Source organism: Mirounga angustirostris, unplaced genomic scaffold, assembly GCF_029215605.1.
Source record: "Mirounga angustirostris isolate CCGP_5_RB_7025 unplaced genomic scaffold, mMirAng1.0.hap1 SCAF_15, whole genome shotgun sequence".
NCBI lineage: Eukaryota > Metazoa > Chordata > Mammalia > Carnivora > Phocidae > Mirounga > Mirounga angustirostris.
The window spans coordinates 41,631,864-41,658,627 of NW_026991723.1; the positions used below are offsets into that span (position 1 = coordinate 41,631,864).

Below are 26,764 nucleotides of genomic sequence, written 5' to 3' on the forward strand. Positions count from 1 at the left end.
TAGGTAAGACTTATCAAGTAGAAGGTAGACCGAGAGTGGTGTATCTTTAAATGCTTGCCTACCCCCAGGAACAGAGCCGCCTTTGACGTTAGAATCTGGTTGTGCCTCTAATAGCTTGAGAAAAGGGCAAGTTCAGGGAAACTTATTTTTAGGAAAGGCTTTAAGTGTTGTTGGCTAAAGAACACTAAGTACTTTGGGAAGAGAAAGTGGTAGTTGCTTAGAGGGGGAGAATAATTGATGTATTAAAGTCCAGAAGAGTATAGGGAAGAATATAGTTGGACAGGTAAATAATTGAGTTATTATTAGACTACTACAAAAATGATCAGTGTGTACCTTTTGTGGAGATGGCCTAACAAGCTGGGTTTATGGAAGAAGTCATTCAAAAAATGATGACGGGTTAATATATTAGCTTTTCAAGGTAATGTGTTTTCATTTTTATGTGTATTCTCGTAGTAGAAATTTCAGATATTTTGGCAGAAAGGATGGAAAAATATTCTCAGACACTTAAAGTACATGAGAGGTTATTAACAGATAATAATGAGGGTAATAAATGTAAAGCTATAACAGCTTACGTAGTCATGTTGCGTTTATAACTTAAGTGTATGAATAACTTAAATATATGGTAAGCATTATCGTAGAGTAGAAAGAGCATTAGCTCTGAACAAGGCAGATTTTATTTTGTATCCAGCTCTGATCGTTATTAGTTGTGTGAAATTGGGCAAGTTGCTTCACTTTACCGGACCTCAGACTCTTTACCTAAAAATGGCGATGGTACTGTCTTCCTGGTTTTTGTGAAGGTGTAATGAGATAACACTTGTGGAACATTTTGTACAGTACCTGGCATATAGTGTGCACTAACAAAGCTGTTTCCTTACCACCCATCTCATCGTGAAAGTAGTGTATTACATTAATGAATAGATATACACACTTCTGCCTGTACACACTTACAGACTACTAATTATTTTCTATTTCTCTGTGTTCTTCCAGTCTGTTTTATTTCTGTGTCTATCTTTCTGTCTGCCCACCATTTCTTTTTCTTACCCTTCCTCCTTCCTTCCTGCTGCCCACTCATCCATCTACTAACAGAGTAACAAATGATAAAAATGTTCTTGTAGGCCACATAGTGTTTTATATTTGCTTTTAAAAATTATTATTATTGTGGGACTTGAACTCACCACCCTGAGATCAAGACCTGAACTGAGATCAAGAGTTTGGAAGCTTAACCGCCTGAGCCACCTGGGTGCCTTGCATTTAAAAATTATTTTGAAATGACTTCAAACTTACAGAAGAGTTGCAGGTACACAACAGAGACCTTTTCTTTTGCTGAACAATTTGAAAGCAAGAAGCGGACATGATGCCCATTACTTTCTCAGATTTTAGTGTGCATTTCAAGCAAGACATTCTTCTGCATAACCAGAGGGCTGTGATCAATGTTAGGAAACCATTCACACCCCCTTCGACTTTCCTTAGTTGTCCCAACCAACCGTGTCTTTTAGAGCCAAAGGATCTGGTTTAGAATTATGTGTTGCAGTAAGTCATCTTTCTTTCATTCAGGTACAGAGACTCCCCCAACACAGAAAAGTTCCCCAGTCTTTCCTTGACCATCATGATCTTGAAGATTACAGGTCGATTTTTGTAGAATACCCTTCAATTTTGATTTGTTTGATGTTTCCTCATGATTAGATTCAGTTTATGCATTTTTGGCAAGAAATCACAGAAATGATGCTGTGTTTCACTTATGGTATGCTGTCCTAGTGTTAGCTTCAAAACAAGTCATAGTTCTAGAGGATTTTCTTATTCTTCTAGAGAATGATTTTTAATGTTTGGGTAATACTTATCAGTTGGGCATTTCATAATTTGTTTATCCAGTTCACAAGAGGATCTTTTCATCATAGGACAGGTAACAGGAATATCAGTTCAGCTTTGATTTGTAATTGATTCATTGTCTCTTGAATCACCCAATATTATGAGTAGTGTCTTAATTCTTTCAACCAAGTGGGATATCAAAATGCCAAAATCTTGGGAAGGTTTATTAAGGAAATAACCTGAAAATCCTGAAATGCGAGAAGTTATTTCTTAGAACTGTATTTTTTTTTTGTCCCTTCCTTCTTCCATTTTCTTTTGGAAGAACTTAACTGCAAGTTTAAACCATTTTACGTGTCAGGACTACATATTGATGGCATCAGTGGCACTTTTTTTGTTTTTTTAGCTCCAGGAAAACTGGTATGTGTGGTCAGTATCCAGGAGTAGCTTTTAATATACTAAATAGTACCTGTATTGCTTCTTGTATTATCTTTGTCCTAAGGTAAAAAAAAAAAAAAGTCAGTAAATTATTCTTTTTAAAAATACTCTTTTTAGGGGTGCCTGGGTGGCTCAGTCATTAAGCGTCTGCCTTCGGCTCAGGTCATGATCCCAGGGTCCTGGGATCGAGCCCGCATCGGGCTGTCTGCTCAGCAGCGAGTCTGCTTCTCCCTCTCCCACTCCCCCTGCTTGTGTTCCCTCTCTCTCTGTCTCCCTCTCTGTCAATAAATAAATAAAATCTTTAAAAAAAGAATACTCTTTTTAGGTACTTAACCTTTTTAGAGTACTTCTGAATTATACACGTACCATTAATTATATAGAAGAGAAAAGTTTTAAATTATCTAGGAGAGAAAATTAAACATGTTGAGTACATAGTGGAGTATGAATTAAGAACCTGGGCTCTAGATTTGAAACTGGGTCCCATGATTTACTTTGTGTGTGACACTGGGAAAGGTACTTAATTCCTTTTAGCCTCGATATCTTCATCTGTATAATTTGGCTAAGAAAAGTTCTTAGTTTAAGGGTTATTAGGTGTGAATGTAACCTTCTTAGCAAGTCTCTTGTATATGTAATTGTCCAATAAATGTTTGTTGTTTTATCTGTTTCTTTTGTGTGTGCGTGTTCTGGTATCTCATGTGAGCTGGTATATTACTTTATTCCTTTCATGAAGTGGGAAGTTCAATAATGGTAGCTTGGATTTACTGCTTGGAAAGTGCCAAAGGTGGTTGCTCCTGCTCCCTTCTTAAACTTTGAGGATGTATTTATAGGCAGTGGGCAGAGACCCCAGTTTCCATGTTGCCTCTGTAAATACTGGACAGGTGGCAACCTTCTTGCTTTCATTAAAGTGTTTGCTCGCTTGAGATAAATTACCTCTTCCAGGTATCCACATGGTATGCCTGCAAGAGATCATTTACCTCAAACAGGGGAGAATGTTACTTCCACTGAAGGGCTGGGATATCAATCATTATGGGAATGGACTAAGGAACTCTTTATATAGCTGAACATTTCATATGTCTGGTCCAGACTGAATTTCTCAAGATAGAAACAAATGTGCTGATTTGCCTGGAATTATCTCTGAATAAATATAGTAGATGGATATGAATAGAATGTTCATACATTTTGTTATGCCTTCCCTCTATAATTGAATCACAATTATCCAGAAGATAGATGACCCAAGTGTATGTGTCCCTGCTAGTACTGTTCAGAAGTTTCTTTCATTGTTAGAGTTAACTTTGTAGAGGTCATAGCAACTCTTTCAGGCAAAACTCAGAAATCTGGGTTGAATTCAGTTTAACGTTGAGGTTTCACTCTTAGGAAGTTCAAAGCAGTAAGTAAAGATATTTCTGTTAATAAATAGTTATTGGTATGTATTTTAAAATGAAGGTTTTATTGAATCCTGAAGAATAATAAAGTGAGCATTCCTACTTTAGTTGTGGTCTGTGGACCAGCAGCATCAGCATCAGTGGGGAATGTGTTAGAAATGCATAATCTCAGACTCCACTCCAGAGCTACTCACTCAGAATCTACATTTTTGTAAGGTCCTCAGATGACTTATATGCACAATAAAGTTTTAGAAGAAGTAACTTAGAGGACTTTGTTATTTACATAACCTCACTTGTATCTGAAATTGAAACAAGTAGGTATCATTTTTGGTATTTCAGCTCCAAGTGTCTCTTTTGGGGACCCACATTTAATTTACCAGATTTTCTTCTGTTTTGTGAATTTCCTTTTTATTATTACCTTTGCATGTTCCCATATTCTTTCAAACATTTTATTATCAAAAATTTCAAGTGCATAGAAAAGTTGAAAGAATGTTACAATGAACAGATATTTTGTTTTTTAATTTTTTAAATTTAATTTAATTTTATTATGTTTTTTTAAATTAAAATTTCTTTGCCTATCATAATTTTTAAGAACAATTTTTGACTGGATAATATATCTTTGGAAGTGTCCATGACTATGTGAAATTCCAGAGTCACAACTTTCATAGGATATATTTGTGAATAATGTTGTTAAAATAGTGTACAAAATCAAAATTATTTTAAGAAACACTGGTGAGGTTTCAGCATATTTTGTAATTTATAGGTAGTTTATGGGAAACTTCTAAGAGCCTGAAGCCTTTTCTTAGAAGGGTAAGTTGCAAACCCAGATACTATCTAACAAAGCCAACATAATTATTTTTTCAGATTTTTGTAAAAGAACAAAGGAAAAAATTTTCTCTCAAATTCTATAGTAAAATATTATATGCATTAGAAACATTGTTTTATCTCCACCTTGTTCTAGAAGAAAATTATACCAGCTTACAGGTATTTGTAAAATATGACTAAATGATATCTATTAACACTTGAGTAAAAGAAAGTGGAAACAAATTTGAACTAGGAATGATGTTGAAAAAGCCAATTATGATGGCCTACATAGTTGTGTTCAAATTATTGTGTTCAAATTTGGGCCTCAGGAGTCAATTGCCAATGATATCATTGAAGAAAAACACAAAAATTTAGGAGAAATAAAAATGTCCTTGGACTGGGGCACCTGGGCTCAGTTGGTTAAGCATCTGTCTGCCTTTGGTTCAGGTTGTGGTCCCAGAGTCCCAGGATCAAGCCCTGCATCAGGCTCCCTGCTCAGTGGGGAGTCTGCTTCTCCCTCTGCCCCTCACCCCGCTCTCCTGCTCTCTCTCAAATAAATAAATAAAGATATTTAGTTAAGAAAAATGTCCTTGGACTAAGATTAGATAGGAATTCATCCTGTAGCTCTTAATAAAAAGGGACATCGTGTTAGAATGAGTAACATTCTCAGTAATATCAGACACAGAATTCTTTGTCTCTTCTTTTTTTTTTTAAGATTTATTTATTTATTTGAGGGGGGAGGGGCAGAGGGACAGGGAGAGAGAATCTCAAGCAAACTCTGCACTGAGCTCAGAGCCTGATGCGGGGCTTGATCTCAGAACCCTGAGATGATGACCTGAGCCAAAACCAAGAGTCAGGCGTTTAACTGATTGTGCCACCGAGGTGCCCCTGTCTCTTCTTTTTAAGTCAACTATATTGGGATAGAGTTTACAGGCAATAAAATCTACTAATTTAGCTGTAAAGGTAAATGCATTTAAAAAATGTATATGCTAGAATGTATACAAGAAAATATATAAAACATTTTCTTCACCTTTTTTGCAGTCACCGCTACATACTCCTTGTCCAAGAGAACGACTAATCTTTTTTTCTTTTTTTCTCTTAATTTTTCTTTTCAAGCGTTTCATAAAAATAGTGCAAAGGCATCTAGCTAAACTGCACAGGCAGAGGGAACAGTCCCCCCATTGTCCTCACTTGAGCCCCAGCTATAAGTTTAGGAATTCCTGGAGTCACTCTCACTTTAGGCCAGCTGGTTATGAGTTAAGGGGATCCTACGAATTCTCTCAGGTTCCGTAATTTGCTAGAATGACCTGTAGAACTCAAGAAAGTGTTATACTTAGGATTACAGTTTTATTATAGCAAATTGAAACAAATTAGATCCAAAGGAAGGGATGCATAGGGTAAAGTCTAGGAGGATTCCAGACATCAAGCTTCCATTGTCCTCAGGGCAAGGTAACCTCCTGCCATCAATTTATGACAGTACATATGGGGTATTACCAATCCAGGAAGCTCACTGGAGCTTCAGTGTCCAGAATTTCTATTGAAGCTTCATTACATGGACATGATTAATTGGATTGTTGGCTACGTTGCTGAGCTCAGTCTCTCTGGAGGTTGAGCTAATTCATACTGGCTCAAAGACCTAACCTCTGATCCCATAGTTGGTCTTTCAGATAGGACCAGTCCTTACCTTTAGTTATCTTGTTAGCATAAACCTAAGACATGCCCACCATGAGTCAACCCATTAATATGTACTGTGAAGTGTGGTCCTGGGCCCCACCATGAATAACAAAGACACTGTTCTCACTACAGAAATTCTGAGGTTTTAGAGACTACCTCCCCATCATGCCTGAACTTAAACCCTGAATATCTAGCTTTCTATGGGTATCCTAAAAACACCTCAAACTCAATATATTCAAAATTTTCATCATCTTCTTTGTCCCTAAACCTCCTCCTAAATTTTCTGTCTTTGTGATTGGCATGGCCATCCACCAAGTAATTAAAATAGAAACCTGGGAGTCACCATAACTTATTCTTATTCTTACTCTTATGCCCTATATTCTATATATTTTATCAGTCTACTTTTTATCTAGCCTCATTGCTGTTGTTTTAACTCCATATTTTTTGCATGTGTTACCTTCTTAACCTACTAATGGGTGTCCATTCTTAGACACACTGTGCCAATTTATCATCTATCTATCAAACTATCAATCTATCTATCTATCTATCTATCTATCTATCTATCTATCATCTATCTCATATTTAGCAAAGAAATAATTTGAGGAGGTTTATAGAAGTAACAAGGGCACCTGGGTGGCTCAGTTGGTTAAGCGTCTGACCCTTGATTTCGGCTCAGGTCATGGTCTTAGGGTTGTGAGATTGAGCCCCGTTTCAGGCTCCATGCTGGGTGTGGAGCCTGGTTGATTCTCTCTCTCCCTCTCCCTCTGCCCCTCTCCCCCACCTCCCTTCCTCCCTAAAAAGAAGAAGAAGAAGAAGGAGAAGGAGAAGAAAAACAAGAAGAAGAAGAAGAAGAAGAAGAAGGAGAAGAAGGAGAAGAAGAAGGAGAAGAAGAAGAAAAACAAGAAGAAGAAGGAGGAGGAGGGGGAGGGGGAGGAGGAGGAGGAGGAGGAGGACAAGAAGAAGAAGAAGAAGGAGAAGAAGAAGAAGAAGAAATAACAAAGAAGTAGCAAGTAGCATTAGTGTATTGGAGAGCATTTATAGAGCATTGAATAGTATGAGGAAGTAAATTTAAATTTCTTGTAATCTCTCTAAGAATATGATCAGTATTGATGTGTACTTCTTTCAAGTTGTTTTATATGTATTTCAATATGATTAGGTCATTCTGTAACTATTTTTCATTGTTCTTTTTTTCTTACTTATTTTTAAATGGCTATCATACTAGTCCCATCTCATTTGCTATTTTTAGGCTTAAATGACTTAATGTGTGTAAACAGTGCTTGATCTATTGCATATCTTTGGCTTCCATATCAGCAGCAGCATTATTCCCCATTTCTTATTGTATGAATTAACTCTTTGGCAAGGTGTACAAGACGCTTCTTGATCTGATTCTCATCTATTTGTATAGTCTCACCTCCCAGTACTCATTAATAAACCTGCAATTTAGCTAAACTGAATTGCTTGTTGTTCCTCAGATGTGAGATGCCCTCTGTCTCCAAACATATGGAAAAAACTATTCTGCTGCTGAATTTTGAGAGGAACTTATTACATGGGTTATCATATTGGAAATATTGAATAACATCACAGTTTCTATCTTTAAAAGCCACTTCATAGAAGATGCAGACTTTTTTCTGTCAGTGTTACTTATATTCATCTTCAGTAAAAACTGAGAGCATAATATTATATTACAGTTCTCTGAATGGAATAGTGCAGATACACAGCTTTCTTTTTTATTTATTTATTTTTATATTATTATGTTATATTAATCACCATACATTACATCATTAGTTTTTGATGTAGTGTTCCATGATTCATTGTTTGTGTATAACACCCAGTGCTCCATTCAGTACATGCCCTTTTTAATACCCATCACCAGGCTGACCCATCCCCCCCACCCCCCTCCTCTCTAGAACCCTCAGTTTGTTTCTCAGAGTCCATAGTCTCTCATGGTTCGTCTCCCCCTCCAATTTCCCCCCCTTCATTCTTCCCCTCCTGCTATCTTCTTCTTCTTCTTTTTTTTTAACGTGTAATGTATTATTTGTTTCAGAGGTACAGGTCTGTGATTCAACAGTCTTACACAATTCACAGCACTCACCATAGCACATACCCTCCCCAATGTCTATCACCCAGCCACCCCATCCCTCCCACCCCCCACCACTCCAGCAAACCTCAGTTTGTTTCCTGGGATTAAGAATTCCTCATACCAGTGAGGTCATATGATACATGTCTTTCTCTGATTGACTTATTTCACTCAGCATAATACCCTCCAGTTCCATCCACATCATTGCAAATGGCAAGATTTCGTTCCTTTTGATGGCTGCATAATATTCCATTGTATATAGATACCACATCTTCTTTATCCAATCATCTCTCAGTGGACATCTTGGCTCTTTCCACAGTTTAGCTGTTGTGACATGGCTGCTATAAACATTGGGGTGCACGTACCTCTTCGTATCCCTACATTTGTATCTTTGGGGTAAATACCCAGTAGTGCAATTGCTGGATTGTATGGGAGTTCTATTTTCAACTTTTTGAGGAACCTCCATACTGTTTTCCAGAGTGGCTGCACCAGGTTGCATTCCCATCAACAGTGTAGGAGGGTTCCCTTTTCTCCGGATATGCAGGTTTCTTATTATTTAAGTTGACACAGAGGCAGAGGCTCAAGGATATAGATTTAACAGTTGGGTAGCATATTCCTTAGATAAGAGATCTCTTAACTCTGGGCTCACAAAACCCTTCTCAAAAGGATCCATGGGTAGAATTTGGGAGCAGGGGTGGAGATGCATCTGTGGACTTGGATGGAAAAAATTACATCTTGTTTCACTAACTACTAACTGAACTTTGACATTCCCTTCAATTATGAGTGCTGATGACAGATCACGATTGTATTAGCAGTGTAGTGACTTCATTACTGAACAAAATCACTGATATTTTCATGTTGTAATACAGTTGTTGCAGCTATCTCCAGATACAGCTTATGCTCATCTTTGCTAATCAGTGATCATGAGACTCATCACATACATGATGTGTAATCACAGTGTTCGGTGTAAACATGGACGCTGGTACAATTTTTCTGCATAAGTATCAGAACAGCTTTGCACCTAGTAGTTGTTCATCCATCCAAGTGAGCTTCTATGTTTTTCATGTTTATGTTTTTTTCTAGTAGTCCCCAAATACAAAATTCTCTGTTATTTCTTTGAAAGTGCAACCTGCAAACACCTGGAAACATTTCAGAACTCTTTCAAAAGAGTTACTGACACAACCAGTCAATTTTCTGAAAAAGAAATAATGAAATTGATTCCATATACAGTAGTATCAAAACCAGTAAGATACTTAGAAATAAATTTAACCAAGGAGGGGAAGGTCTTTAATGTGAGAATCATAAGACATTGAAGAAGGAAATCATGGGGCGCCTGGGTGGTTCACTTGGTTAAGCAGCTGCCTTCAGCTCAGGTCATGATCCCAGAGTCCTGGGATTGAGCCCCGCATCGGGCTCTCTGTTCAGCGGGGAGCCTGCTTCTCCCTGTCCCTCTATGTGCTGCTTCCCTTGCTTGTGCTCTCTCTCTCTCTCTGTCAAATAAATAAATAAAATCTTTAAAAAAAAGACATTGAAGAAGGAAAGCAAAGAAGACACAAATAGATGGGAAGGTATCCTGTGTTCATGGATTAGAAGAATTAATATTGTTGAAGTATCCATATGAGCAAAAGCCATCGATAGATTCGATGCAATCCCTATCAAGATTCCAGTGGCTTTTTAAAAAAATAGAAGTAGAAAAAGCACTCTGAAAACTTATGACCACAAGAGACCCCAAATAGCCAAAGAAATCTTGAGAAAGAGGAACAAAGCAGGAGGCATCATGACTTCCTGATTTCAAGCTATACTATAAAGCTATAGTAATCAAAACATACACTACTGGCATAAAAATAGACAAATAGACCAATGGGACAGAATCAAGAGCCAAAAGCATAAATTGAAAACCCAAGCATGTATGGTCAGCTAATATCTGACAAGGGAGCCAAGAAGAGTCAACAGACAGAAGACAGGCTCTTCAATAAATGGTGCTGGGATAATTGGATATTCACATGTAAAGGAATGAAACTAGACCCTTATCTTATACCACTCACAAAAATTAACTTGAAGTGGATTAAAGACTTAAAAAAAAGACCTAAGACTATGAAACTCCTAGAGAAAAACAAGGCTTCTTGACATAAGTGTTGATAATGATTCTCTGGATATGACACCTAAAGCACAAGCAACAAAATAAAAATTAACAAGTGGGACTACATCAAAGTAAAAAAAGCTTCTGTACAACAAAAGAAACTATCAACAAAGTGAAAAGACAACCTACAGAACGGGAAAGAATTTTGCAAACCATATATCTGATAAGGGGTTATAACCAAAATATATAAAGAACAAATACAATCAATAGCAAAAGAACCAAATGACCCAATTAGAAAAGTGGGCAAAGGACCAGAATAGACATTTTTCCAAAGAAGATATACAAAAGGCCAACAGATAAGTGAAAAGATGCTATTAATAGTCATTAGAAAATGCAAAAAAACCCACAATGAGATATCACCTTATGCCTGTTAGAATGACCATCATCAAAAAGAGAGATAACAAATGCTGGTGTGGATGTGGAGAAAATTGAACCCTTGTGCACTGTTGGTGGGATTGTAAATTGATACAGCCACTATGGAAAACAATATAGTGGGTCCTCAAAAAATTAAAAAGAGAACTACCACATGGTCCAGCAGTTTCACTTCCAGGAATATATCCAAAGGAAATGAAAACACTAACTTGAAAAGGTATCTGTACCCCACGCACCAATTACAATAGCTAAGACATGTAAACAACCTAAGTGTCCATTGACAGACGACTGGATAAAGAAGTTGTGGTATATATACAAAAGAATATTATTCAGCCATAAAAAAATGAAAAAAAATCCTACCATTTGCAGCAATTTGGATGGACCTTGAAGGCGTTATGCTAAAGGAAATAGATCAGAGAAAGGCAAACACTATGCTTTCTCTTATGTCTGAAAAAAAAAAAAAAAACCCCAAACCAACCCAAACCCAAAAATCAAACTGATAGAGGAAGAAATCAGACTTGTGGTTGGTTACCAGAGGTGGAAGGTAAAGTGAGGGGGAATTAGTGGAAGGTGGCTAAAGGTACAAGTTTCCAGTAATAAGAGAAATAAGTCCTAGGGATGCAATGTGTAGCATGGTGACTACAGTTAACACTACTGTATGCTGTATAAGAAAGGTGTTAAGAGAATAAATCCTAAGAGTTCTCATTCTTCGAAGGAGAACTTTTTTTTCCCTTTTTCTTCTTTCTTTTCTTTTTACTGTATCTATATGAGAAGATGGATGTTATCTGAATCTATTGTGGTAATTATTTCACACTGTATGTAAATTAAACCGTCATGTTATATGCCTTAAACTTATACAGTGACATATGTCAATATTTTCTTGATAAAACTGAGGGGAAAAAAAACCCAACATGAAGTTACTTAAGTTCCTTCTATCTTCATAGCAGCAGTTTTTTTCATCCATTCAGTAAGTATTGAGCATCTATTATATGCCAGCCACTTTAAAAAAATGAGGTCTAATTGACATATTAATTTCAGTTGTACAACATAATGATTCAGTATTGGTATATATTGCTAAATAATCACTATAGCAGGACTAGTTAACATTTGTCACCATACCTAGTCACAAAAACATTTTTTTCCTGTGATAAGAACTTTAAGATATACTCTCTTAGCAGCTTTCAAATGCAGAGCATCAGATTTGAGCTATGGATTCACAATCCTTTTTCTTTAAGATGTAAATTATATTGAATATATTGACAGAACCAGAGATGAATTCACTGACTTTAGGACAAAAACTTACACAATAAGTTTTGAATTTATTTGATTTTTTAAAAAGATTTTATTTATTTATGAGAGAGAGAGCATGAGCAGGAAGAGGGGCAGAGGGAAAGGGACACAGACTCCCCGCTGAGCAGGGAACCCGATGAGGGATCATGAACCCATCCTGGGATCATGACCTGAGCCCAAGGCAGCCGCTTAACTGACTGAGCCACCCAGGCACCTCTTAAAATTTTTTAAATTAACATATAATATATTATTTATTTTAGGGGTACAAGTCTGTGATTCATCAGTCTTAGACAATTCACAGCGCTCACCATAGCACATACCCTCCCCAATGTCCATCACCCAGCCACCCCATCCCTCCTGCCCCCTAAAAAATTAACTTTAGTTAGTCTGTATTTTAAGTATGTTGCCTTACTTATAATACATTAATAGCCACACTTAAAATGGGTTGATAACTGCATTTCAATAAAATTTGCTTTCTTCTAATCATTCCCCTGAATATTGTTTGTCTGAGTCGAGATATATTTTTGGATTGTCCTGTTATTGGGCATTTATATCTTTAGTATTATTTATAAATAATACAGATAGAAATAAAAGCTATTGATTCTTAATCAGTGTTATAGGTTTCCCATCCCTATTTCCTAACATGGTATCTTTATATATATGAGCTATTCTGTGTCCAGATTCTGCAGATCACCCAAACATGTGTATAAACACGGATACACACAGACACACAGTCTCACATGAGAGAATCATACAATCATACAATCATGCCTCATTGTAATTTTTTTCTATTCAGTGGACAATTAAATGTATTTCCATGTCAATAAAGGAGGTATACTTTATTAATTGTATTTGGTCACAATACAATCCACCTATTGGTGGATATTGGTGTCTTTTCTTAAAAATTTCCATGATTTTAAGCAATACTGTAATGAACTGTGATGTAATTAACATGTTTGTGCAAAAACAATTTATGGTTTGCACAGTTACTTCCTCGGCTAAATTCCTGAGAAATGAGTTTGCATATTTTACATTTGGAAAGAATCTCCAGTGTGCCTTTCGTGAAAGTTCCCTTGCCTTACACTCCCATGATCAGTACCGAGAGTGCTGGTCTCCCCATAATGCCTTTGGCACATTAAATTATGACAATCTTTTTCATCTTTATTAATTTGAAAGGCAAAAGAAACTATGTTATTACTTATTTGCATTTTTTGTTGTTAGGTTGCAAATTTTTTCATTTGTTCTACACTCATTCATATTCTTTTACAATTATCTCATTATGTTCATATACGGGGGTGTGTTTGTTTCTTATGGAATTATAAGAACTTGTGTATCACACATATTAACAGTTTGCTCTGTATCATGTAAATAATTTTTTTCATGTAAATAATTTTACAGTGTGTATTTTAGTTTTGTGTATTTTAATTTTTGTATAGCTAAATTATTATTTACTTTGTGCTTTTTCTATTGCTGATTTACTTAAAAAGGCTAGCCTTACCTCAAGGTTGAATTGCTCATATTTCAGTCTAGTATTTTAAATTTTTTGTTAAATCTTGGATTATCTAGAGTTATTTTTGGTTTAAGTGGTGAGGAAATGATTAAGATTTGTTTGTGTCCAGATGATCAGCTAGTTGCAATACTTTTCAATTCAGTCACCCACCTTTTTCCCTACTGAATTAAGTAAGATATGTCATTTAGCATATATGCTCTTGGATCTATTTCCTGTCTCTCTGTCTATTCCATTATTTTCCCTATCTCTAGAAGAGATAAAGAAAGAGATAATACCAGTATCATGCTATTTTTTTCATATGTACATCTTGATATTTTAAAATATGGTAAGACAAATTCTTTTTTTTTTTTAAAGATTTTATTTATTTATTTGAGAGAGAGAGACAGAGAGAGAGCATGAGAGGGGGGAGGGTCGGGAGGGTCAGAGGGAGAAGCAGACTCCCTGCCGAGCAGGGAGCCCGATGCGGGACTCGATCCCGGGACTCCAGGATCATGACCTGAGCCGAAGGCAGTTGCTTAACCAACTGAGCCACTCAGGCACCCTGGTAAGACAAATTCTGTCATTACTTTTGCTTATAGTATTTTGAGCTATTTTCATAGTTGTTGTTTTCCTTTTTTTTTTTTCAGTTAAAACATTGCTTTGAAGCAAACATCTTGCCATAATGATTGCCTCCCATGTTTGAAAACGATGTCCACATTCATATTTCCCAAATTATTAGCAGTTTGGAGACACAAGCATTATTTTTGGTTTAAGATTGTGATGTGTTGGTATCACTTGAAAAGAGTTGCATATAAAAGTGTTAATAGTGAAAGGTCTTCCTGAACAAGTAAGCAGGGATCAGATCATGTAGGGCCTTATAGGGCATGTTTTAAGGAGTTTGAAATTTATTCCTAGATCTTCACCCAGGCATAAAAGCAGGAGTTGTGAAAAGATCCTATTTGTGTTTTATTTTATTGTTTTATTTTATTTTATTTTATTTTATATTATTTTATTTTATTTTATTTTATTTTATTTTATTTTATTTTATTTTTGACAGAGACAGAGCATGCATCCATATGCAAGTGGGGGTAGGGGGTTGGGGCATAGGGAAAGGGAGAGAGAATCTTAAGCAGGCTCCACACCCAGCATGGAGCCCAACGTGGGGCTTGGTCTCACGACCATGACCTGAGCCAAAATGGAGTCAGATCCTCAGCCAACTGCGCCACCCAGGTGCCCCTCATATTTGTGTTTTACAAGACACTTTGCCTGTGGTGGAGGATGGATTGAAGAAGGGAAAGACTGAAGAAGAATAGGGAGACTCTTGCAAGAATACAGATAAGATATGGGCATGATCACAGAGAACATTGAGTAGATTGGAGAAATATTAAGGATGGGATGTGGGGGAGATGGTAAGGGAGACAGAGATGTCAAGGATGACAAAATATTCCCAAGTGTGTGGAGCTGAGTTGGAATTTAAGGTGTTAGCATTACTCATGATTAACATTTGTTGTTATTGTATTATTACTCATTGTTATTAATATTATACTCATGACCAACATTATGATTAAATTAAATAATTTTGTATTACATATGTACTAATTAAATCATTACTCATGAATCCCCATTTTCAATAAAGGAGTGTTTCTCAATCTTTCTAAGTTTGAGGACTCCATTTTGATAAGAAGACATATTGTAGACTGCTCTCTCCCCAGATGATAGTTGTATTTTCAGTAGCAGTTGACTGTGATAATGTTTTAAAGGACTTAATTTATTACCCACAACATCATGGGCATATATTATTCATGCTGTATATTTTTTTAGGGTTAAATAAAGATCAAGATGGCAATGGTTGCTTTAGTTAAAAGTGATGGAACCCTTGAAATAATTCTTCAGCCTCCCCTACCCCTGCCCCAAGATCTGCAGCTCACAGGTTTAGAATTACTGGTCAAACCAATTCTTTATGAATTTGTTTTAAAGATTTTAATCTTAAATATATGATATTGCCTTTGCTATTGGAAAAAGTCCATTAGAGTCCTCTTCTTTCTCAAAAGACACATGCTATTAAATAGAGGGAAAGTGATTAACAAATGTATTTTACATAAACAAGAATTTGTTAAATGTAGCAAACATTTAAACAATTTAGACCAGAGTAGACATGAGAAATTTCAGTGACTTTATTTTTGTCTCGTATTTCTATATCATTATACAAATAATCGTACAACTATGTCACTAGAGGGTTTTTTTTTGTTTCTTCATTTATTTAATGTTGAATTAATTGTACTCTATACTGTATAATGTGAAGTATGTCACAAAAATACTTCTCATTCATCAAAGCATAAATTATTTAGTGCTCTTTCTGTAATTCCTTGAGAGTCAGCAGTCAGGAACTTATGCCTCTTTCCCGCTTCTTAAAAATTCAGAAGAATGCCTTGTAGAATTATATTGTCACTCAATTTTGCCTTTCAGAGTGGTTAGTGCCTACACAAATTTGTTTCTATGATATAGTAAAAAACTGCTATTCATTAAAATTTAATTATAATTGATTTTTGCTTTTAAAGGCTCTTTGTGAAAATTTTATTACTTTGATATGCCTGAAAATTTCCTAAAATGATGAGCTTTTATCTTGTTTATTTAAAAAGAATAACTTTTGGGACACCTGGGCAGCTCAGTTAGTTAAGCATCTGCCTTTGGCTCAGGTCATGATTCCAGGGTCCTGGGACTGAGTCCCTCATTGGGCTCCCTGCTCAACAGGGAGACTCCTTCTCCCTCTGCCTGCTGTTCCCTCTCTCACTCTCTCTCTGACAAATAGATAAATAAAAAAATCTAAAAAATATAAAGAACTGGACCATTTCCTTACACCACACACAAAAACAGACTCAAAATGGTTGAAAGACCTCAATGTGAGACAGGAGTCCATCAAAATCCTAAAGGAGAACAAGGCAGCAACCTCTTTGACCTCAGCCACAGCAACTTCTTACTAGAAACATCACCAAAGGCAAGGGAAGCAAGGGCAAAAATGGACTATTGGAACTTCATCAAGATAAAAAGCTTGTGCACAGCAAAAGAAACAGTCAACAAAACCAAAAGACAACTGACAGAATGGGAGAAGATATTTGCAAATGACATATCAGATAAAGGACTAGTATCCAAAATCTATAAAGAACTTATCAAACTCAACACCCAAAGAACAAATGATCCAATCAAGAAATGGGCAGAAGACATGAACAGACATTTTTCCAAAGAAGACCTCCAAATGGCCAACAGACACATGAAAATGTGCTCAACATCACTTGACATCAGGGAAATCCAAATCAAAACCTCAATGAGATACCACCTCACACCAGTCAGAATGGGTAAAATTAACAAGTCAGGAAATGACAGGTGTTGGCGGGGATGCGGAGAAAGGGGAACCCTCCTACACCATTGGTGGGAATGCAAGCTGGTGCAGCCACTCTGGAAAACAGTATGGAGGTTCCTCAAAAAGTTGAAAATAGAGGTACCATATGACCCAACAATTGCACTACTGGGTATTTACCTCAAAGATACAAATGTAGGGATCCGAAGGGGTACGTGCACCCCAATGTTTATAGCAGCCATGTCCACAATAGCCAAACTGTGGAAAGAGCCAAGATGTCCACTGACAGATGAATGGATAAAGAAGATGTGGTATATATATACAATGGAATATTATGCAGCCATCAAAGGGAACGAAATCTTGCCATTTGCAATGACGTGGATGGAACTGGAGGGTATTATGCTGAGTGAAATAAGTCAATCAGAGAAAGACATGTATCATATGACCTCACTGATATGAGGAATTCTTAATCTCAGGAAATAAACTGAGGTTTGCTGGAGTGGTGGGGGGTGGGAGGGATGGGGTGGCTGGGTGATAGACATTGGGGAGGGTATGTGCTGTGGTGAGCACTGTGAATTGTGTAAGACTGTTGAATCACAGACCTGTACCTCTGAAACAAATAATATATGTTAAAAAAAAAAAGAAGATAGTAGGAAGGGAAAAATGAGGGCAGGAAATCGGAGGAGGAGACGAACCATGAGAGACTATGGACTCTGAGAAACAAACTGAGGGTTCTAGAGGGGAGGGGGTGGGGGGATGGTTTAGCCCAGTGATGGGTATTAAAGAAGGCATGTATTTTGAATGGAGCACTGGGTATTATGTGCAAACAATGAATCATGGACCACTACATCAAAAACTAATGATGTAATGTATGGTGATTAACATAACATAATAAAATTTAAAAAAATTTAAATATAAAGAATAGCTTTTGACATAGCACTAAAAATATTAATTTTTCTTTTTTTTAATCTTATTTAAATTCAATTAATTAACATATAGTGTATCATTAACTTCAGATGTAGAGTTTGGTTATTCATCAGTTGCATATAGCACCGAGTGCTCATTACATCACGTGCCCTCCTTAATGCCCATCACCCAGTTACCCCATCTCCCCACCCACCTCCCCTCCAGCAACCCTCAGTTTGTTTCCTATAGTTAAGAGTCTCTTATGGTTTGTCTCTCTCTCTGATTTCATCTTGTTTTATTTTTCCCTCCCTTCCCCTATGATCCTCTGTTTTGTTTCTTAAATTCCAATATGAGGGAAACCATGTGATAATTATCTTTCTCTGATTGACTTATTTTGCTCAGAATAATACTCTCCAGTTCCATCTGCCTTATTGCAAATGGTAAGATAGCATCCTTTTTGATGGCCGAATAATAGTCCATTGTATATATACACACCACATCTTCTTTATCCATTCATCTGTTGATGGACATCTGGGCTCTTTCCATAGTTTGGCTATTGTGGACATTGCTGCTATAAACATTGGGGTGCAAGTGCCCCTTTGGATCACTGCATTTGTATCCTTTGGGTAAATACCTAGTGGTGCAATTGCTGGGTCATAGGGTAGCTCTATTTTTAACTTTTTGAGGAACCTCCATACTGTTTTCCAGAGTGGCTGCACCAGCTTGCATTCTCACCAACAGTGTAGGAGGGTTCCCCTTTCTCTGCATCCTCGCCAACATTTGTCGTTTCCTGACTTGTTAATTTTACCCATTCTGACTGGTGTGAGGTGGTATCTCATTGAGATTTTGATTTGGATTTCCCTGATGCCAAGTGATGCTGAGCATTTTTTCATGTGTCTGCTGGCCATTTGGATGTCTTCTTTGGAAAAATGTCTGTTCATGTCTTCTGTCCATTTCTGGGTTATTTATTTTTTGGGTGTTGAATTTGATAAGTTCTTTATAGATTTTGGATAGTAGCCCTTTATCTGACATATCATTTGCAAATATCTTCTCCCATTCCATAGATTGCCTTTTAGTTTTGTTGACTATTTCCTTTGCTGTGCAGCAGTTTTTTATCTTGATGAGGTCCCAGTAGTTCACTTTTGCTTTTGTTTCCCTTGCCTTTGGAGGTGTGTCTAGCAGGAAGTTGCTGCGGCCGAGGTCATAGAGGTTGCTGCCTGTGTTCACCTCTAGGATTTTGATGGATTCCTGTCTCACATTTAGATCTTTCATCCATTTTCAGTCTATTTTTGTGTATGGTGTAAGGAAATTGTCCAGTTTCATTCTTCTGCATGTGGCTGTCCAATTTTCCCAACACCATTTGTTGGAGAGACTGCCTTTTTTCCATTGGACATTCTTTCCTGCTTTGTCAAAGATTAGTTGACCAAGGAGTTGAGGGTCCATTTCTGGGTTCTCTATTCTGTTCCATTGATCTATGTGTCTTTCTTGGTATTATTGAATGCATCCTTATATTCAGCATGTTGCAGCTGCTATGGAAGTAAAATGAAGTACAATTAATCCAATAAACACATACAAAATATCCATATATGCTAGGCTGGTACAGTACAAATACAGGGTTTACTGAGATAACAAAAGACACAGTTAAGGAGTTGCAAGCCAGTTGAGACACAGGGAATACATATATTAGGCACTGGAATGATGTATAATATTGAATGTTATAGGTAAAATGGCTTTTACTGTTTATTTTTTCAATGACCTATTAAACACTAATTTAACAATTCTTTTAAATCAGTTGTTCTGTATTTTATGTTAATTGGTATGTGAAGCTACTGAACTCTTTTTTATTCATGACTTATTTAAATAATTGATTGTTAACAAAGGAACTGTGTATTTTAATTATACTTTATATGCCTTCTGTCAATGGGATTCTTAGAGAGTATGTTTATGAGAGGTATATAGAATTAAACTTATATCACCTTATATTGTTAGAAGTTAATGCATCAATAACTAATAGAAATAAATTCTACATGAAGGGTATTATGCTTTTATTCAATTTATAACTTTTATTTTATGTATAACTTCTAGGCAGTTGTGGTTTCCAAAATCTGATTGCTGCATAAATTTTTTTAAAAGATTTATTTACTTATTTATTTATTTGAGAGAGAGCATGCTAGCAGAGGGAGGGGCAGAGGGAGAGGGAGAAAGAGAATCTCCAGCAGACTCCCTGCTGAGCGCTGAGGCCAATGCAAGGCTCAATCCCATGACCCTGAGATCATGACCTAAGCCAAAATCAAGAGTCTGATGCTTAACCGACTGAACCACCCAGGTGCCCCATGACTGCTGCATAAATTTAAAAATTTATCTTTCCTTTTATCCACTGAGGAATAAAGAAATAAAAGAAGCCTCACATTTTTGAACACAGGGCTTCTGTGAGATTGTTCTTTCTGACTTAGAAAACCACTGTTTGATCACCTTCCCAGCCAATGTTGTTCTTTACTGTTGAACCGTATGTATTCTTAGAATTATAAAACATTTTTCTATTGGATAAAACTGGCCAAATATCCTTTTTGTGTTTATGATGTAAAGACAAAATTTAAGTTAATTCCAACAGCAGAGGCTCCTGAAATGTAGAATGATATACTACTGAATTTAAATAATCTCTCCATGCTTGTCATTTTACACAGATAGTATCATAAAACATGTAATGACAGATTAAGACCTGCCTAGCAGAGGGAAAACTAAATTACATGACTTTTATTAAGGCATAAATAAACCTATTAACCATTATCTGGAATACCAATTAGTAGAAAGTGCACTGACAATTTTATTTATCAACACTAAACACAATTATTAATTACAGACCTGATGCATCTAGCAGCAAGCAGGCCATGTTGGATATGCTGGGACCTTAAGTCCATTATGTGAGAGGGATGATTACCAAAATCCTGTGGGGAAATAAGTAATTGTCGTTGTAAAATTTTAATTGCCTTGGACTAAGGCAAATTATATTTTCTTGTCTGAGAATATAAATAGTATGACATTAAGGTAACAAGCTTCAGTAGTTGTAAATGGAAAATGAATTTATGTTAGGTTTTAAAGCAAAGAAAAGAGTGATGATGAATTTTTAGTGTCATAGTGTTCAGTGTAAATGATATAATGTACATACATGCAGATTTTCTTTAGATATGTTGTTTAGTAGGTGAGCTATTTTCTGCATTCCTTTTTTTCATAGTGAAAATTAATGTGGGAGGGGACTTCTGAATGAATCATTACAGGTGAATGGGAATTAAATAACTGAGAAAATATTTTAATTGTGTTGCGATTGGCAGAGTTGTGAAATGAGCAAGAGACAGTTCACATCTTTTCTGCCTCTTTTTTCTTTTCCCCCCCGCCCCGAAGATCCAAATTCCAGAATTTGTGGACATTTACTCATAGGTGCAGCCAAGAATTCTTTTGCAAAACTCATGGATAAAGTTAGTCTGGCCATGGAGAGTATACCTTTGCATAGTAGCAGGAGTATTACATACATAGAAAAAGATTCTCTGGTTCAGAGGTTGGCTCGTGGACTTCATAAAGTAAATACGCTGGCCCTGAAGTATGGTCTACATGGCCATGTGCCCATTTTGGTATGTATGCAATTTCATTAAATAGTGACTTTAGGATTGTAAATTTAACTCTGAATCACACTTATTTGTAGTTTAAATTAGTTGTGCATGAATGTATTTAGATTTCCTTTAGGTTTCATGTACTCTTTAATGCAGTACGTAATAGCACTTCCGAGTAAGTGTCTAAAATATCCAAATACAAAAGTTCTGGCATGAGTTGTGATTTTACTATTTCTGTAAGTAGACTGCAACAGAATGCTAAGAGACATAAACAAATGTCAACTCCCTTTTCTAGCCATTAGATTATTTATTTTCGTTGGTTGTTCATTTCATATCAACCAAATTATTGGTCACATAAAAAGTAAAGCTTTCACCTCTAAGTGTCAGTTACAGCTAGTATTGTTCTCTGTATAATCCAAGATACATTTAAGTTGGTAAAATGGCTGTTGCTATTGATTTATTAGTAAACCTGTAGTTACTGCTTGTAAAATTGCTCTTGATTAACAATAGAAAAGCACAGCATCGTTACAGAAGCAAATATTTGGATTTACACAAAGACTGCACGCAGCAGAAGTGGAACGCCGCTCACTGCGCTTGGAGGTCACAGAATTCAAACGAAATGTGAATGAAATGAAAAAGGAACTTGACAAAGCCCAGGGTCTCCAAATGCAATTAAATGAATTTAAGCAGTCTGTAAGTATGTGTGATTTACAATACTGTGGCTTTGGGGAACTCTCCTCTCTCTATATATACACACACACACACACAAACATATATATACACATATATACATACACATATATACACACATATATGATCTATATATCTCTATATAGCTCTATATTTGTTTTAACTTTTGGTTGTTTGTTTTTTTCAAATAATTCAGAGTCCCATTAATAGGATTTCTTTTTCTTCAGAAAACTTCTCTTCTAAAATTCCCCAACAGTACTGCATTATATATGTCAAAGTTGCTGAGAGACTAGATCTTAAATGTTCTCACCACAAGAAGGAATGATAATTATGTCACATGTTAGAGGTTTTAGCTAATGTAATGGTGGTAATCATATTGTGATTTATATATAGGTGTATCAAATCAACAGGTTGTTCCCCCTCAACTTAAACGATGTTCTATCTCAATTATATATCAAAAAACCAGGAGTTATACCAGATGCTTAAAGTAATACTGATTCTCTGTCAGCAGAACTCATAGCCCTGTTAAAATGTATACTCTGGCTGAAAGTGTAGAAAAAGAGGAAGTTATAGTTAGGATAGATTAACTGCTTTAGCAAACAAACCCCCAAATGTATACTAAAAAATAATAAAACACTTCTCTCAATTGAAGAACCTGATGTTTGGAATGGGAGGTGGGATGTCCTCTCTTTTCCTTTATATTGAATATTTTGAGTAAACTAGATTATTTCATTTGAAATCAAATTGCTTTTCCAAAGAAATGTTCAATTTAACTTCCATCGAGCTCATGTATTATTTAAGAAACAGAAGATAGCTGAGAAAAGAAAGCCTGGATACCAAATAACATTAAATCAAGATCAGAATGTGTAAATATATGAAGCACAATAAAATGGAGATTTTCCACATATTCTATTTGCCACCCGGGTTAGTTAGTAGCACTGCAGTTCTCAGTGTGGATATAGGAATATGGAGTTACCCTGAAACTTCAGAATTGTATCCAACTGATGACAACTAATATAAATTTAAATACAAAATTTGTTTCCTAAATCTAGCAACAAGCTACTTTTAGTACCCCCTTCTTTGGGAAACCGAAGTGTTGCAAGTTCAACTTCAGTTTATTTATTTATTTATTTTATTTTTTAAAAGATTTTATTTATTTATTCATGAGAGAGAGAGAGAGAGAGAGGCAGAGGCAGAGGGAGAAGCAGGCTCCCCGCGGAGCAGGGAGCCCGATGCGGGACTCGATCCCAGGACCCCGGGATCATGACCTGAGCTGAAGGCAGACGCTTAACCGACTGAGCCACCCAGGTGTCCCTCAACTTCAGTTTAAATGGCTAATTTGGAATCTGCAATTTTAACATTTGTGGAAAGAGAGTGGCAGATAGCAGTTTAGTTACTAATCCTATGATAACGTAAATTGCTAATGTTAATTATTATTTCAAGTAGCTATGCCTTGAAAGGGCCAAAAGTTCTTATAAATTAGTCAGGTCAAGTAATTGTGAATTACCCTTCTGATTGGGGATAAGTAATAGTTCTCTTATCAGTGAATGTCTAAAGACACGAGTTTTTCCCTCATTTTCTTAGTTTTTTGTTCTGAGAAGGTAAAATTATAGAGCTGCCTCAAATTTTTTTATTATAAAAGGAATACATGATAGTCGTGAATAAAAATACAGAAAAGTGTGAAGAAGAAATTTAAATCACTCTAATCTTACCACCCATAACCAATTAATATTGAATTATGGATGAGTTTTGTTCCCTGCATTTTTTTGTGTGTACACATGCAGATGCATGCTCTTATGCACAGTTGTAGTTTAGAATGATTTTGCATATACAGTTTGCAAAAAAAATAGAAATATTAATATTTATTTATAGTACTAGAAGCATTTTCTTGTGTCACTTATTATTAATTCCATCTTAGATAAATGAATACTGTTCTATCATATGGATATATCAGAATTTATTTGACTATTTTCCTGTTAATAGATGTTTCATTTTTTTCCAATTTTCTTTTGCCATTAATCTTAAATCATAAAAAGCTGTTTATACTTTTAAAAGCCAGTTCCTTTTGAGTGTGTCTCTGCCTCCTTTTGATTTGCTTTTAATTGTGTATGCTAACTAAATCTGGGATGTTGAGGTGGTCTGCCAAAATGGAAAGAAACAGCTCTTGTTATAATTTGAGATTTAGAATATAGCCAACTTTTTTTTTTAAGGTGTAGATGATAGTGACTTTCCTGAAAATTGAAAGATTAGATATGTTGCTTTCTGGAATATGTATGAGGAATTCTAGGTATTCCTACAGTAGGATTTCCTAGTCCATAACTATTAGGAAAACACGTTAACATCTTATCTTTGATTAGTTTGGAAGTAGTCAGGACTCAGTTTCTAGAATCCAGAGAGAAGGTTAGAGTTTGAAGAAAAGTTGCTGGAAGGTGACAGAATCCTCTTGTAAGAACTGTGGTTGAATAACTGGCTTGCAGCAAAAGTTAAGAATATGTTCCAGGAAATGTTTAGTGTGAATTACTTTCACTAATGTGTAGAAGTAAAAATGGGGTTAATTGAAGTAATAATTGAAGGAATGAGATATGTACTTTTTATACTTTGACATACAATTGGAAGATATAACGTTATAAAGTGATGATTTCTAATATTTAATGACCATATTGACCATGTATCAGGCACCGACCCTGAACACTTCAAGGAATTGATTTATTTAGTCCTCTCATATCAGTAATTGTTCAAAATTATTATTATCTTTATTTTACAGAAGAGGAACATGGGACACAGAGCAGCTAAATAACTGCCCAGAGTCACAAAGTTAGTTAGTAAGTAGAACTGACAAGATTTGGACCTGAGTAGGGGCGCCTGGGTGGCTCAGTTGGTTAAGCAACTGCCTTTGGCTCAGGTCATGATCCTGGAGTCCCGGGATCGAGTCCCACATCGGGCTCCCTGCTCGGCGGGGAGTCTGCTTCTCCCTCTGATCCTCCCCCTTTCATGCTCTCTGTCTCCCATTCTCTCTCTCAGATAAATAAATTAAAAAAAATTAAAAAAAAAAAAAAAAGATTTGGACCTGAGTAGTCTGGTTCCAAAACTCATGCTTTTAACCACTTCAGTACAGTGGTTAATGTCTATATCTAGCTGTGTTAATAAAGGATTGTTTATTAAAAACAGAACAGATGGAAAAATGATGCTACTTTCCTCTAAAAAAATGGAGTGTGCTTGCAATCATCGTCTTTCACTGATTTCAGGCAAAGCACATAGGAGGAAAATAAACTAGCTTCTTTATAGTTGGCCTAAAAATGTAACATAAAGGGAAATATCCTGCCTGCGAAAGCTATTTAGTATTTTTTTTTTAAGATTTTATTTATTTGTCAGAGAGAGAGAAGGAGCACAAGCAGGGGGAGTGGCAGGCAGAGGGAGAAGCAGGCTCCCTGCTGAACCAGGAGCCCTATGTGGGACTCGATCCCACGGTCTTGGGATCATGACCTGAGCTGAAGGCAGATGCTTAACCGGCTGAGCCACCCAGGCGTCCCGCTATTCGGTATTTTTATTGCTTCTGAGTACTGTGTTCATCTACTGACCGCTGTTCTGTAACAGCCATCTCCCATGATTTTTTTTTTCTTTATTGGTCCTTACAGCTGCTTTTCCATCTCTTTCTTATTCTCTTTTGCTATACTTGTTTGATTCTGTTTACTTTCTGAAGAGTGAACAGCATTGAGTCAGTCTCTGGGAGGGATAGATGGACAAGAGAGAGGCTAAAATTAGCTAAGTTTAAGGTGAAGGAGAAATTTTGGAGGAGTGGAAAGAAGTCCTGGGAAATGATGGGGATCTTGATTTATAGAGGTCAAGTGACAGATGGTCTGATCGCGAGGAGTGATACTTGAAAACAACATAACAAACAAAAGGTAGAAGTACAAAAGTATCTGTTCATAAGACCGAAAGGAGTGCTATGGTGTCAGGGAATAGAGGGATGGTAAGAGGTTGAAATGAATGGGAGTGCCCAGAGGAGGCCGTTAAAGTTGATGTTCTCGAAGTGGAGGGTTTAGTGGTAATGGGACAATGTGGAGAGTAAGGCAGCTGTTAGGAGGGAGTACAAGATAAGTGTTCCTCCAAATCTAAACACTGTAAAAATATCAGTGATACATCAGATACACCTATCCTAGATGACTCTCAGGAAACGAGGCAACTTTCCTGTGAGCTTGTGATCATTCCCTTTACCTTGTGTCAACTTGGGTAAATCCTTCCCCATCTATTTTTATGCTGGAGTGTTGCTGTTGTTTATGCCATACTTTAAAATTTAATCAGTGTTGAGGAATGCATTATATTACACCTTCGAAAAGTAAAATAATAGTACAAGACAGTTGCTTCTGGGAGGCAACAGGCAAGGTACCTGGCGCCAAAGTAAAACTGAGTTAAAACTATATTATGATACAGAAAGACCCATGTAATAAACTTATCCTCAAACTTAGTTCTAGTAAAAAAATTTTTCTCTGCATGAGATGTGTGTTTGCTGTTGTTGGCCCACGAGGAAACTACAACTAAGCACATTTGTCTCATGTGGCAGAAAACTCAGAGATAAAGTCCACATTCAACTGCACTAGTTTATGTATTCCAGATGCCTCGAATCAATAGGCTTTTTAGTCTACTCTTCCCCTCCCCCCACCCTAAATTAAAAAAAATTTTAAATCAATTTGCTTTATATTTGTGGTTAATTATATTCACCTCAAAATCTTTTCAACAAT

General features: G+C 36.3%; 1 protein-coding gene across 1 annotated transcript in view; it reads left to right on the plus strand.

Moving 5' to 3' along the window:
- Positions 1-26,764, plus strand: part of CCDC171 (coiled-coil domain containing 171) — a 304,666-nt gene that overhangs the window by 149,062 nt on the left and 128,840 nt on the right. Inside the window, exons 19-20 of the mRNA XM_064580122.1 lie at positions 21,130-21,356; positions 21,846-22,028. Coding sequence (XP_064436192.1) covers positions 21,130-21,356; positions 21,846-22,028 — 410 coding nt within the window. The remainder of the gene's footprint in view (positions 1-21,129; positions 21,357-21,845; positions 22,029-26,764) is intronic.